This window comes from Schistocerca nitens, chromosome 1, assembly GCF_023898315.1.
Source record: "Schistocerca nitens isolate TAMUIC-IGC-003100 chromosome 1, iqSchNite1.1, whole genome shotgun sequence".
Classification (NCBI taxonomy): domain Eukaryota; kingdom Metazoa; phylum Arthropoda; class Insecta; order Orthoptera; family Acrididae; genus Schistocerca; species Schistocerca nitens.
In genome coordinates this window covers 958230316-958245783 of record NC_064614.1, presented here as the reverse complement: position 1 = coordinate 958245783, position 15468 = coordinate 958230316, and the positions used below count along the sequence as shown (strand labels likewise).

The following is a 15468-nucleotide window of genomic DNA, read 5'->3' as shown; positions in this document are numbered from 1 at the left end:
TTGCCACAGCATCATACACACCAAAATGTAGTGTATTAATTCCGACAAACACTGTTTTTGGGAGACGATGCCATATCACACTATTCAAGCACTCGTTGGGGTTCTGCGTTTTTCCGTGAAGACATTTCATCAGAAGACTTCTGTCAGCGAGATCTCTGAAAATGGGCTTTATTTCTGCCATGATGGCTGATGGTAGACTGTGGTGGTGAATGTATTTCTCTCCTGTTGTTAGTCCCCTATTGTATTTACACCAGCTGTTTTCACCTTTGGGGCACAAACCATGTTGTGGATGCTCATCCGTGGATGCGGTGTGGAAATATAAAGCCCATATAGCTCTCCTCATTTCTTCAAGATTGCCTGTATTTTGCCTGATTGCAAGGCCATAGCAGTTCTGAATGTGGTCTATTATGGAATCAGTCAATCTTCCTCTGCCATCCAAGGTTTTCCCATCATCTAGTTTTTTCCCTTTCATAACTGATTTTAACCTTCTCAGCCTGGCACCCATTCTCTTCTGCACATGTCCTATACATTCAAGTTTGCTTATATTTACACTGTTCCCATATGGTTTGCTTTCCAAAACTTCTTTGAATGCTTTAGAGTCACCATCTCCCAGATATTTGACATAGCGAACATTATACCACTGTGAAGAGCGATGAAAAATTTTCTTCACCCCAGCAACCTCCATGCCACCACTACTACCATAATAATTAGCAATACAGTCATCACTGTGTTCATTTTTCAGCCTGCCTGTGCACCTACAGTATTTAGACATTATTGCAACATCAATAACCTTGCCAGTATCAACACTAGTTGCTGTTACAACACCATTGTTGGAGGTGTGGCCCCTTTTCTGCCACGTGCCATCAAACGCCACTGTGAGGTCACGACTGCCGTCATTTTCTTCCACTGCTTCTTCCACAGCAACCTGCATTGACTTCTGTGCTACATCTTCAACTGCAGATCCTAGTACATAATTGTAAGCTTCAAACTTTGAAGGTGCACTTGGAAGATTTAGAACACCACATAGCATATCACCAGCTGCTTTGCCCTTACCAATTGCTCGCAATCCATAAACTAACCTAATATTTACACTATAAAGTTCAGTTTTCTTGTATCCATTATTTACAGTTACTGAAACCGAACTTGGAAACTTACAGCTGTATTTACAAACACTGCATATTAAATTAAACTGGGCAGCCAGGCCAACATGGGATTCTACTTTCAGAGAAACGTTTCCATGACATTTTTTGCAGCACAAACTGTTTTCAAGAGCTTCACACAATATATTCGTATCAATGAGTTCAAAAACTTCATTCCCTCTATCAAGTAAATTATATTTCTCTTCCAAATCTCTTAGTTTTTTATGAGAAGCACTGTTTTCATTTGGTGTAAGTTCGTTCGGCAAATCAGTAATAAGTGGATTCACATTTTCCAACAGTGATGATGATGAACTGCTTTGCTTTGCTAATGAATCATTATTTCTTTTCTTTTGCCAGTTCACACGCTTTTTAAATACTTTTGCTTTAGCTCTAGGCATTTTCACTGCGAAAAATGAAGCACTAAATACGAAATAACTCAACAACAACTACTTTCTTATATCACACTGTTTACAAAACAGTCCCGCCACAAAGTCAAAGAGTAACTTGAGGAAACCAGAGAGAAACATTTTCGGGCAACTAGTGTATAAATAGTCGCTGGAAACCGGGATATTTGAATTCATGTCACTTTAAAGGTACTGCCAAAAAGTTCATGGTCAGCCACGAGAGACGTGTATAACTAAAGCGCAATACCCGATCTCACAAATATATAAAAATAAAATAGTTATAATTGTAGTAGAGCTATGTATGATACGTCATTTTAAAGAGGAAACATGGCAGAATATAATACGCCAATAAAAAAAATTCGATTTTTTAACCCAAAATCCGATTCCGTATCCCCTTAAGTTGTGATATTTGCTAAATGTTTACATTGAACAGTAAAGCAGAACTAACATTTATCTAAAAAGAGTGAAAAAGTTATCTAAAAAAAGTAGCTGATCTATGCAATTGTAGATTATCCTGGATTATGAAACTAATGTATAGTTCTTGACACTATTTACATATAGCTTCAATAAATAATCAGACTGCCTGTTCCTTAAAATTGTGTGATGCACAAAATTCATTAAATGGTTTCATTTTATTTTTCGTAAGCCATTCTACACTACCTATCACTTATTAGCATATTTCATCTGTATTGTTTGTTCAGCCATCATATTTTTAAGAGTTTTGTTCTTAAGTATCCAAGCACTTACTGCATATAGTAAAATTGATAAACATTGCAAATACCAGTTTACTATCTTTTAAAATTTTATTAGTCCTTCATATACTGCATGAAACAGAAAAAGAATTTCTCATAGAATTTAGGAAATGAAACAGGAATATATCATTTTAAACAAAGCGTACATACTGTGCTTTTGGACAGTAAACCATTAATAAGCTTGACTGTCTATTGTTTTATTGAAAATTATGGAAAAATACAGTTTTTGAAAATAAAATCATTGAAGTTCAATATCTTATGAAAAGACTGTAGGCACTAATGCTGTTATAATATTTCTCCATTTTTCTTTAGTTTTATTTTTGTGCTCAGGTGTTAACTGCAACTCAGTGATTATGAGTTCAAAAAATATAAATGCTACAAGCTCTTTCATTATGCAAGCAGATGTAAATATGTCAAAACTTAATTTTCTTTAATAGGAAGCAGTCATGGTCTACTGCCATCAAGCAGCAAGAATAAAAATGAACGCTGCATTTCTGAACGTCGGACAGTGGTAGCTGTGATGCCACTGAGGCCATCTCCCTCCAGCAACGTGTATGTACCAGCGAAGCATCACTGTCCCTGCATCTGCTCGTGATATTTCCCACACGTGTGTTAGATAGATAGATCATTGTTATACTGCTATTTCATTTCTGAACTCGCTCCTAATCATATGCAAGTATTTTAGAGTAGCAGTAGAGCAAATTACATTGAACTAAAATATTTTCTTGAATTCACAAATTATGTACAAAGCTTCAGACTTTACCCTAACTTACATTTTCTACATGCTTTTCAGTGCAAAAAAGATGAAAATGAGTTTCAGTAGTAATTCATTATCTTCAAGACTTGCCTAACAATTCAAATGAAATTGAAATACTTCTACCTTGAGACACAAAATTAATAGACAAGTGCTGTAAATTTTGTAACTTAGATGAAAATATATTGCTGATTAATGGTTACTGCAAAACATCATCACACATGTCATCCTGCATAATGTGCAGAGATACAGGGTGTTTGCAAATTCACATCACAAACTTCTAGGAATGTTTCTGTTCTATTCAGATGTGTAATGTGTTCACGTCTGCTGAGGGGAAAAGTCTCAGAGTTGCTTGTCTTGGTATGTAATAGGGTGGGTAGGATGACATGTACTACTTTTTATTGGGATGTATGCAAAATTTTAATTTACGAAACTCCTGTAGAGATAGAGAAAGATCTGCTGGCACAAGTTCTGCCCACTGCACTAGAAATGGAAGAGACACATGTTGGGATGGAGAACGTGTACCAGAACTTGCTTTGTAGGTACAGTGTCTGTAACAATGTTAGTGGTTTCCACATTGAGCTACTCATGTAATGCGTCAGTACTGTACCATATGTACAGTATGCTGGGTTCTTTTTTGTTTTGGAGTAATGTGAACATGTAATGCTTAAATGTTAATACAAAAAATGTGCATAAGTGATGGATATTTTGTTATGTTTCCTTTCAAATTGTTGTCTAATAATCATACTGTGTCACGTCTATTTCAATTCCTCAAGCAGAACTGGATGAGTTAAACATCTGAAATGAAACTATTGTAGAATGGAAATGGTGCATTTCCAGACATGGGTTCCTATTCAAAATATTATGTTCTCACTCCTCTCTACAAGTCCTAGAAGTTTGTAATGGGAATTTCCAAACACCTTGTATAAATTATTGTGTGACAAAATCATTAAATTTTTAAAGCTCATATCAAAATACAGTCTGAACTTCTGTTAAACATGTAGGTCTACATTTATCTGCTAATTTCTATTTCACTCTTTTCTCTTTCAGAATAGTACTGAACAAAAAAGCCATGTATAACAAACATTTGAGATATGTTTCAGTATCCCATTTCCATTTGCTTGTTAGTCAGTGAGGCAATCACAAGTGGTTATTAATTTTCGTCTATGTCTATTCAGATTTACAGCACATGCTTTACCTTCCCTTCTGAGTTTTAAATATTCATTATTGCTATTATCAGTAGTCCTGCTTTTCTGAAATATATTGTGTCTTGGGCAGAAGTATCTTGTAACTCTGTTATTTATGTGCATGTTTTGTTATTGAAAACTTTTATATCAATTGTGCATGCACATGTTACTGCAACATTTTTTTCCAATTGTCTATCAAAGTTTCTTTGCTGAAAGCTGGCACATAACAATGATCTATATTATATAATACATTTGTTGTAGTTCAATAGCTTTTTTCCTGTAGTTAGAGTTACAAGTAGTTAGTTTTGAGACACTAACCTGGCAACAGACATGCATGAGGACAGACTGAAAAGTTTCTAGCCTGTTAATAACATGAAAAAGTACTTGATTAACTGTACAAATTTTTCCAGCAAAAGTAGTAAATGAAACACTCTTAAGTTTGCTTTTGGTCTTTCAGTTAGTTTCTTTGTATAAACAACTCAAAATAAGGTCAAATCGATGGGTTAAATGTCAAACTCCAAGAGTAATAGTTTAACTGTATGGACAAATTATTCTCCTTTTACAGCCAAGAAAACGAAGGTGCCAAGTTTAGATGAGGTTTACGAAACAATTTTGACAAAAATAATCTGCACGATGTGGTAGAGATAGGAGCAATCACTGAAATGTAATGAACACTAGCACATAATTTTGTTATTTTGAAGCAAGCTTAAGTGTATCATATTGGAAATAAAAGTACTGTGGAAACAAAATAAATGTCCCAATGGAGGAAAGCAAAATACAAACACAGGGGGAAAAATTAGAATCAGTAAGAAATATGATGGCTATGTTCATTTCGACTGCTAGATAAGAAATAGAACTCTACATGAGAAAGTTTCACCCACTGATATTACAGTGGATAAAAAAGTGAAAATCGCAAATTTAACATTTTGCTTTCATAAGGCCACACTGATCACCAATTCTGAACTCACAAGAGCAGTGTAGTACAAACTGCTCCCCGTATTTCATATGATGTTACTTATTACTTATCCAAATTGGAAACAGAGTGAATGTCTGGGAATACATTTGTAATAGGACACTGATAATTTCTGTTAGCATTCTGTTTTGATATAGTTAAACAGCTATGCAAGTGTAGTGAGTTCAGATTTGTAAATATGTCTGAGCAAAAATTAGTGTTCAATTTAGATAGGTCTGAAGTTTTTCAGTTTGTCCTCTTATTAACTGTGTATACAATTTCTCATTTTGAAAGTATTTTTATTCTGTCATTTATTTCTTCACCTTATTGATTAACTGATGGTTTGAATAATTTTGCATATCTGATCTGCTGCGTGTGTGAGTGTTTACAGCCACACATTTTTTTCGTGTGTTTGAAGACTAGTCATGTTGTTGTTGTGGTCTTCAGTCCTGAGACTGGTTTGATGTAGCTCTACATGCTACTCTATCCTGTGCAAGCTGCTTCATCTCCCAGTACCTACTGCAACCTACATCCTTCTGAATCTGCTTAGTGTATTCATCTCTTGGTCTCCCTCTACGATTTTTACCCTCCACGCTGCCCTCCAATGCTAAATTTGTGATCCCTTGATGCCTCAAAACATGTCATACCAACCGACCCTTCTTCTAGTCAAGTTGTGCCACAAACTTTTCTTCTCCCCAATCCTATTCAATACCTCCTCATTAGTTACGTGATCTACCCACCTTATCTTCAGCATTCTTCTGTAGCACCACATTTCGAAAGCTTCTATTCTCTTCTTGTCCAAACTATTTATCGTCCATGTTTCACTTCCATACATGGCTACACTCCATACAAATACTTTCAGAAACGACTTCCTGACACTTAAATCTATACTCGATGTTAACAAATTTCTCTTCTTCAGAAACGATTTCCTTGCCATTGCCAGTCTACATTTTATATCCGCTCTACTTCGACCATCATCAGTTATTTTACTCCCTAAAAAGCAAAACTCCTTTACTACTATAAGTGTCTTATTTCCTAATCTAATCCCCTCAGCATCACCCGATTTAATTTGACTACATTCCATTATCCTCGTTTTGCTTTTGTTGATGTTCATCTTATATCCTCCTTTCAAGACACTGTCCATTCCGTTCAACTGCTCTTCCAAGTCCTTTGCTGTCTCTGACAGAATTACAATGTCATCGGCGAACCTCAAAGTTTTTACTTCTTCTCCATGAATTTTAATACCTACTCCAAATTTTTCTTTTGTTTCCTTTACTGCTTGCTCAATATACAGATTGAATAACATCGGGGAGAAGCTACAACCCTGTCTCACTCCTTTCCCAACCACTGCTTCCCTTTCATGCCCCTCGACTCTTATAACTGCCATCTAGTTTCTGTACAAATTGTAAATAGCCTTTCGCTCCTTGTATTTTACCCCTGCCACTTTCAGAATTTGAAAGAGAGTATTCCAGTTAACGTTGTCAAAAGCTTTCTCTAAGTCTACAAATGCTAGAAACGTAGGTTTGCCTTTTCTTAATCTTTCTTCTAAGATAAGTCGTAAGGTTAGTATTGCCTCACGTGTTCCAACATTTCTACGGAGTCCAAACTGATCTTCCCTGAGGTCCGCTTCTACCAGTTTTTCCATTCGTCTGTAAAGAATTCACGTTAGTATTTTGCAGCTGTGACTTATTAAACTGATAGTTCGGTAATTTTCACATCTGTCAACACCTGCTTTCTTTGGGATTGGAATTATTATATTCTTCTTGAAGTCTGTGGGTATTTTGCCTGTCTCATACATCTTGCTCACTAGATGGTAGAGTTTTGTCATGACTGGCTCTCCCAAGGCCATCAGTAGTTCTAATGGAATGTTGTCTACTCCCGGGGCCTTGTTTCGACTCAGGTCTTTCAGTGCTCTGTCAAACGCTTCACGCAGTATCTTATCTCCCATTTCATCTTCATCTACATCCTCTTCCATTTCCATAATATTGTCCTCAAGTACATCGCCCTTGTATAAACCCTCTATATACTCCTTCCACTTTTCTGCCTTCCCTTCTTTGCTTAGAACTGGGTTGCCATCTGAGCTCTTGATATTCATACAAGTGGTTCTCTTCTCTCCAAAGGTCTCTTTAATTTTCCTGTAGGCAGTATCTATCTTACCCCTAGTGAGACAAGCCTCTACATCCTTACATTTGTCCTCTAGCCATCCCTGCTTAGCCATTTTGCACTTCCTGTCGATCTCATTTTTGAGACGTTTGTATTCCTTTTTGCCTGCTTCATTTACTGCCTTTTATATTTTCTCCTTTCATCAATTAAATTCAATATTTCTTCTGTTACCCAAGGATTTCTATTAGCCCTCATCTTTTTACCTACTTGATCCTCTGCTGCCTTCACTACTTCATCCCTCAGAGCTACCCATTCTTCTTCTACTGTATTTCTTTCCCCCATTCCTGTCAATTGTTCCCTTATGCTCTCCCTGAAACTCTCTACAACCTCTGGTTCTTTCAGTTTATCCAGGTCCCATATCCTTAAATTCCCACCTTTTTGCAGTTTCTTCAGTTTCAATCTGCAGTTCATAACCAATAGATTGAAGTCAGAATCCGCATCTGCCCCTGGAAATGTCTTACAATTTAAAACCTGGTTCCTAAATCTCTGTCTTACCATTATATAATCTATCTGATACCTTTTAGTATCTCCAGGATTCTTCCAGGTATACAACCTTCTTTTATGATTCTTGAACCAAGTGTTAGCTATGATTAAGTTATGCTCTGTGCAAAATTCTACAAGGCGGCTTCCTCTTTCATTTCTTCCCCCCAATCCATATTCACCTACTATGTTTCCTTCTCTCCCTTTTCCTACTGACGAATTCCAGTCACCCATGACTATTAAATTTTCGTCTCCCTTCACCACCTGAATAATTTCTTTTATCTCGTCATACATTTCATCAATTTCTTCATCATCTGCAGAGCTAGTTGGCATATAAACTTGTACTACTGTAGTAGGGCATGGGCTTTGTGTCTATCTTGGCCACAATAATGTGTTCACTATGATGTTTGTAGTAGCTAACCCGCACTCCTATTTTTTTATTCATTATTAAACCTACTCCTGCATTACCCCTATTTGATTTTGTGTTTATAACCCTGTAATCACCTGACCAAAAGTCTTGTTCCTCCTGCCACCGAACTTCACTAATTCCCACTATATCTAACTTTAACCTATCCATTTCCCTTTTTAAATTTTCTAACCTACCTGCCCGATTAAGGGATCTGACATTCCATGCTCTGATCCGTAAAATGCCAGTTTTCTTTCTCCTGATAACGACGTCCTCTTGAGTAGTCCCCGCCCGGAGATCTGAATGGGGGACTATTTTACCTCCGGAATATTTTACCCAAGAGGACGCCATCATCATTTAATCATACAGTAAAGCTGCATATCCTCGGGAAAAATTACGACTGTAGTTTCCCCTTGCTTTCAGCCGTTCGCAGTACCAGCACAGCAAGGCCGTTTTGGTTAATGTTACAAGGCCAGATCAGTCAATCATCCAGACTGTTGCCCCTGCAACTACTGAAAAGGCTGCTGCCCCTCTTCAGGAACCACATGTCTGTCTGGCCTTTCAACAGATACCCCTCCATTGTGGTTGCACCTACGGTACGGCCATCTGTTTCGCTGAGGCACGCAAGCCTCCCCACCAACGGCAAGGTCCATGGTTCATGGGGGAAGAGGCTAGTCATACACTGATGCTTTTTAATTTGATGAAAATTATATATGATATATTTTGCTTCTATCCATACACTTTTGTAGCTTTCAAGCTAATTCATTACCTGTTATTTTTAGTATGCTTCCATTCACTTTGGAAGTTACAATAAATTTTGCCTACTTCAGTTAAAACATTTCAGTCTTTCTGTACATTAAAAGATAACCATTGAATATTTATTTCAGTCACTACTTATGAGATTTTAGTGAATCTTAAAACAGTCTTCTCAAGTCTTTGAGTGTTTCCATAATCTTAAAGACGTACTACACATCCCTCCTTTCAGCAAAGACTGTGCAGACCAACTTGCAACAGAATAATTGCACTTTTGTTTTACAGATTTATTTGACATTTTATATTAATACCAAGTCGATAGACTCTAATGTAGTCATTGCTACATTTCCAAAATTAGATTATTTTCCAGTATTATCCAATTATCTTGAAGGTCACTATTCAGCAGCTTGCTGTTGTTAACACCTTGATAATAACATATACCAGTAGTGATAAGAACTTATTCACAGTCATCTTCAAGTGTGAATTAAAGTTCCCTTAGTAGGTTACTTAAGGTACCAGACATAGTATCCATTCATATTCAAGGTCATTATCACATGTTCGTGTAATAGCACTTGACTCTAGGATAAAATCAAAAAATAAAAAGTGCAGGATGGAATAACAATATGGAAAGGATAGATTGCCAATCAGCAGATGGAGGAGGTGCTGAGTTGCAGATAGTCACAATAAAAAGAATACTAGAATATTTAAGTTTTTGGATAGCCCTTCCTCAGAAGCAGAACTCTCACACATTCACATGACAACTTACACACATATGGCTACTGCCCATGGGCTCTAAGACTGCTGGAGAAATTGCATCAGTGAAAATGGTTTGCTGTAGGCCTTGAGCTGCACAGAATATTATGATAACAATACAAAGTCAGTAACAGACAATAAGGAGGAATACTGCTTTGAGTGAGTGAGTGAATGAGTTTCTCAGTACCAGAACTACATACTGGTTATAAAGATGTACAGAAGATACTTTTAAGTAATAAAATTTTGTTGTTTTAAACTGTACATAAAAACTGTCTTCTTCATATCATTTTGTATAATTTCCCAATACTATACTAAGGAACCTTCTCTCTGTTTTGCAGGAAAAAGATGAAAACTACTTCTAGTCGCACAGAAGGAACTCAAGTCAAACCAGTGAAATGATGGGTGAAGGAAGTCTCATCAGAATATACTCAAAGATCTCTGTAAATTTGTGAAAGTGCAAAGACTTCATGGACAAGACATTTGATAAATAATGTTACAGTTCTGAAGGTTTATAATATTCAGATTAGATTTTTGTACTCTGGTCAGTGTAATAGCTGATGAATTCTTATGATGTTTTGCATAGATATGTGATTATGTGTTATCACTTCCTTTTCCAGAAAACCAAAAAAGACAAAAAAAGTGAACTGGGTTCTTTTGTAGGGTAATTATTTTATGCCTTGCTACAATGTTTCATTCACTGATGAAAGAGTTCCTATTAATGAACATTTATGGGCTTTCAAACTATTACAAAATTAAGATAAGTTATGATTAACTGATGAAAGCTCCACTGTTGTTTGTGTAACATGCTAATTTCCATTCCTTGTACGTCTAGCTCCAGCAAAGCTTGACAGGCATTGTCATTTTCCATGACAGTTCATTACTGTGCTATGTAGCTCTTTGTGCTAAATAGAGTTATGTGTTAGCTGTTCCTCCATACACCTGCACTTTATTTTATTCTTAACCATTTGTTCTAACATATTATTCTCATTATTATTTATCTTGCAGACAGTGTCTTCAGACAAGGTTTCAAGAAATTTCTACTAACATCTACTCAAGTATGTTCTAAGTCTCATAGTGGTTAAATAGTAAATAATGAAATAATGACAATACCTGATGAGTTTTCAATAAACTCACAAGACAATATGAAATTGTAAGCAAACAGTTATGTAAATACAGTGGCAGAAATAATTCAAGAAATACTGAAATGATTTGGTTGCATTTCATATGAACACTACCAAGAATGTGTTTAGAAAATGCAACAAAAACAAATTTAGGAACTTTATCATTGCTTTAGTAATGGAATGGATATTTGACAATATTAGTAACTGTTATTCACATTAACAGATCTCATATTTTTACAGTTTTCTACCATATGTATGTTCATCTACAAGGATACTTGTGTTATATCATAGATATCAATAAGTTATTTTATTGAATTTTATATCATATCTATTTTGATGGCAGACTTTTAATCCCAGGGCTTCTTCTATGCCTCACTGCATTTTGTTCATGTGATGGAATTAACAGTGTATATTACTATAATTAACAAAACAGTTTTCACTCGCTGCAATTTAATTAAGACAGGTATAATTTTGCTAAACACACAAATTCCCACAAATTGTCAGGATCAGTCAACTAGTGCATATGTTGCTCACAATACAGTTTTGCTGGAGCTTGGCCTAGCTACATTGTGTCCTGAATTCAGTTACAAACATCTGTACAATTTAAAGGAATTTAGAAAATGTAGAAGTTAGTTGTCAACATTGTTATTAATCATTTATGTTTGTGCATCTTTATATGAATTCATATAAATAATTTATCTTACTTAAAATGTGTTTTTTTCTAATTTTCCCAACTACAGTTAACATAGACACAAAATGTGTTGTTTTTTAAATACTACTTGGCTGTTGCCCTATAGCAGATCAAGGAAATTCTCCTCCAGTGTTCAACACACTGAAGATATGGTGCTAATAACAGCAGCTCACATAATACTCCAGACACATATGCAAACAAATAATTATCCCGCACATTCGAAGTGGCTTGCACTTCCATTTTTGGTAGCATTTATCTACAGTTTCATTTCTGAATCTGAAGAAATCATGTTGCCTCATTTTTGTCATCATAAAAAACACTTAGCCAATGGCCTTGCAGCAGTGGTAACTCCGGTTCCCATCAGGTGTAGCTGTGAAAGGGAGAGAAGTAAAAAAAAGGCTGTGGGTGCATTGGTAGAGTGCTGTGTAGTGATGGAATGAGAACAGGGAAAGGGCTAGATGGGTAAGGACAATGACCAACAAAGGTTGAGGCCAGGAAGGTTATAGGGAACATAGGATATATTGCAGGGAGAGTTCCCACTTGCACAGTCCAGAAAAGCTGGTTTTGGCAGGAAAGATCCAGATGGCACAGGCTGTAAAGCAGTCATTGAAATGAAGAATGTCGTGACAGGTGGCATGCCCAGCAACAGGGTGGTCCACTTGTTTCTTGACCACAGTTTGTCAGTGGCTATTCATGCAGACAGACAGCTTGTTGGTTGTCATGCTCATGTAGAATGTAGCTCAGTGGTTGCAAACCATGACTGGTTTCACAGGTAGCTCTGCCTTTGATGGAATAGGTGATGTTTGTGACTGGACAGGAGTAGGTGGTGGTCGGAGGATGTATGGGACAGGTCTTATGTCTTGATCTATTACAGGGATATGAGTCATGAGGCAAGGAGTTGGGAGCAGAGGTTGTGCAGGGATGGATGAGAATAATGTGTAGGTTCTACAGTTGGGGGAATACCACTGTAGGAGGGGTTGGGAAGGATAGTGTGTGGGACATTCCCCATTTCAGGGCACGATGAGAGGTAGTCGAAACCCTGGGTCGTACTGAGTCGTGAGGGGATGCTCCTCTGTGGCCAGGCAATGGGACCTTGGGAGGTGCTGGGTGACTGAAGAGATAAGGCACAGGAGATCTGTTTTTGTACAAGGTCAGAAGGGCCGTTACAATCTGTAAAGGCGTCAGTGAGACCCTTGGTATATTTCAAGAGGGGCCGTCTGTCATTGCACATGTGACAGCCATAGGTGGCTAGACTGTATGGAAGGGACTTTTTGGTGCGGAATGTATGGCAGCTGTTGAAGTGAAGGTATTGCTGGTGGTTGGTACATTTGATATGGACAGAGGTACTGATGTAGCCATCTCTGAAGTTGAGGTCAATATTGAGGAAGGTGGCTAGTTGGGTCGAGTAGGACCAGGTGAAGCGAATGGGTGAGAAGGTGTTGAGGTTCTGGAGGAATATGGTGTCCTCACCCACGATCCAGATCACCAAGATGTCATCAGTGAATCTGAACCTTGTGAGGGGTTTGGGATTCTGGGTGTTTAGGAATGATTCTTCCAGATGGCCCATGCATAGGTTCACATAGGATGGTGCCATGCAAGTGCCCATGCCCATATGCCAAAATTGTTTGCAGGTAGTTCATTCAAAGGAGAAGTAATTGTGTATGAGGATATAGTTGATCATGGTGACTAGAAAGGAGGTGGTAGGCTTGGAATCTGCTGGGTATTGGTAAAGATAGTGTTCAATAACAGTAATGCCATGGGGCTTAAGGATCTTAGTGTAAAGGAAGAGGGCATCGGTAGTGATGAGCAGGGCACCATGTGGTAAACGAACAGGAACTGTGGAGAGTCAGTGGAGGAACTGGTTGGTATGTTTTGCATATGAGGGTAGGTTGCAAGTAATAGGCTGAAGGTGTTGGTCTACAAAAGCAGAGATTCTCTCAGTGGGGGGCACAGTAACCGGCCACCATGGGGCATCCTGGGTGGTTGGGTTTATGGACTTTCACTAGCATGTAGAAGGCAGTGGTGCAGGGAGAGGTAGGGGTGAGAAGAGTGATGGACTCAGGGGAGAAGTTCTGGGATGGGCCTAAGGATTTCAGGAGAGACTAGAGATCCTGCTAGATTTCTGGAAAGGTGTCATTATGGCAGGGTTTCTAGACGGATGAATCTAACAGCTGATAAAGTCCTTCTACCAGGTAATCCTTGTGATTTAAAACAACAGTGGTGGAGCCTTTATTGGCAGGTAAGACTATAAGTTCAAGATCAGTTTTTAGGTGGTGGATTGTGGGCCTTTCTGTGGATGTAAGCTTAGTTTGCATGTTGAGGAATCTGGCAGATGATGATGACACAAGGTTTGAGGTTAAGAAACTCTGGAAAGTTAACAGAGAGTGGTTTGGAGGCAGTGGGAGTGTATCACGGTTGTATGGAAGAGTGAACTGAGTCATACCAGGTTCACTAGTGGTCTTTGGTTGAGTCTGATTGGTAGGGTTGGTGCGGAAAAGTGTTTCCACTGCAGGGACCAGGACAGAAGGTCTTCAACAAGCCCTACATGATTGACTTACAGAGTGGACCAAAAGGTGAGGCCTTTGGAAAGGACTAAGGCTCCTGTGGGGCTAAGCTTTTGGAGGGAATGTTATGACTGTGTTCTGGATCTGTTTAGGCTCTAGATTCTGTAAGGTGGTGGGAGGAAGTTTTTGATGGGGGTAAATGTAGTAGGCCTTCAAGATAGGTTTTTTCAACTATGAGGGGATGTGGGGAGGGGGGAAGGGAAGGTTGGAAGTTGGTGTAGAGGTGACGGATATTGGTAGTCCAAGGCTGGACAGGAAGCAAACAGCAGGAGAGTTTTCTGAGGTGATGTTACATGTGTTACTCTAATTCCTAAAGGGCAAGAGTTTTTAGTGTGTGATTTGGGATCCCAGAATTTGGGACTGCATAGCAGGAGAATTTTGCAGATGAAGAGGAGGTATTGCAAGGAGGTTGGGGCCTGATTGATATGGTTTTGCAGGACTATGTTGGTGGGGGTTAAGGACTGGCAGAATCTGAACAGATGAAGGTCATTGTAGAAGGAAGGATGGCAGCAAGATGGGTAATTTGATAGTAAGGCCATCTGGAAAGATTCCATGAGCCAACCAACAGTGCAGGAGCTGTATGTGGGACTGAGTTCTGGCTAGGGAAATGGAAAGTTATCTGTATTGATGCAGGTGGGAGGAGCATGGATCCATGGTGGTTGATAAAATAGATAAATACTGTAGATATACATAAGAAAAATTGGCAAAAATATACCCAAAGATGTGGGAAAAATCACAAAAATAATAAAATGGATGAAGGAAGGGGAAACAAGATGAAATTTGAGGGATTAGGCCAATAGTGAAAGACAAAATCCAACAGGAATTGCCGCGAAGACACAATGAGATCCAAGAAAAAAATAAGTAAAATGATTGTAATGTGGGTCGCAGATCTGTTGGTGGATAATTGTTAAGTAGGGGGATGACAGATGTGACTAGATTAGGTACAGTTAGTACATGCAAACTGGAATAGAGAGGAGAAGAAGTGGGTGGTGTGGAGGGGTTGGTAGGATGAGATACAAGTTTTCTTGGCACAGGAAGGTATGGGAAATAACACACAAAAATACGCAAGAGTGACACATGAAGAGTGATTAATTTGCAGTTATAGGGTTAAAGATATTAGGAGTAATGTTGGAGGAAAACAGCACTGGATTATGTGATGGAAGAAAAGCTGTCATACAAAATCAAAAAATGGAAAATCCAGGATTGAATGTAACAATATTATGAAAAGGACAGTTGCTACTCACCAAGTAGCATAGATGCTGAGTTGCAGATGGGCACAACGAAAAGACTGTCAGAAAGGTAGCATTCAGCGAACAAGGTCTTCGTCGGGAATAGACACTGTACACGCA

At 38.1% G+C, this 15468-nt stretch overlaps 1 protein-coding gene across 1 annotated transcript in view; it reads left to right on the top strand.

The window, feature by feature from the left end:
* The window catches only part of LOC126194779 (uncharacterized), a 1062808-nt gene extending 1051234 nt beyond the window's left edge, over positions 1-11574 (top strand). Inside the window, exons 11-12 of the mRNA XM_049933080.1 lie at positions 2733-2847; positions 10082-11574. Coding sequence (XP_049789037.1) covers positions 2733-2847; positions 10082-10142 — 176 coding nt within the window. The 3' untranslated portion in view covers positions 10143-11574. The remainder of the gene's footprint in view (positions 1-2732; positions 2848-10081) is intronic.
* Positions 11575-15468: the final 3894 nt, after the last annotated feature.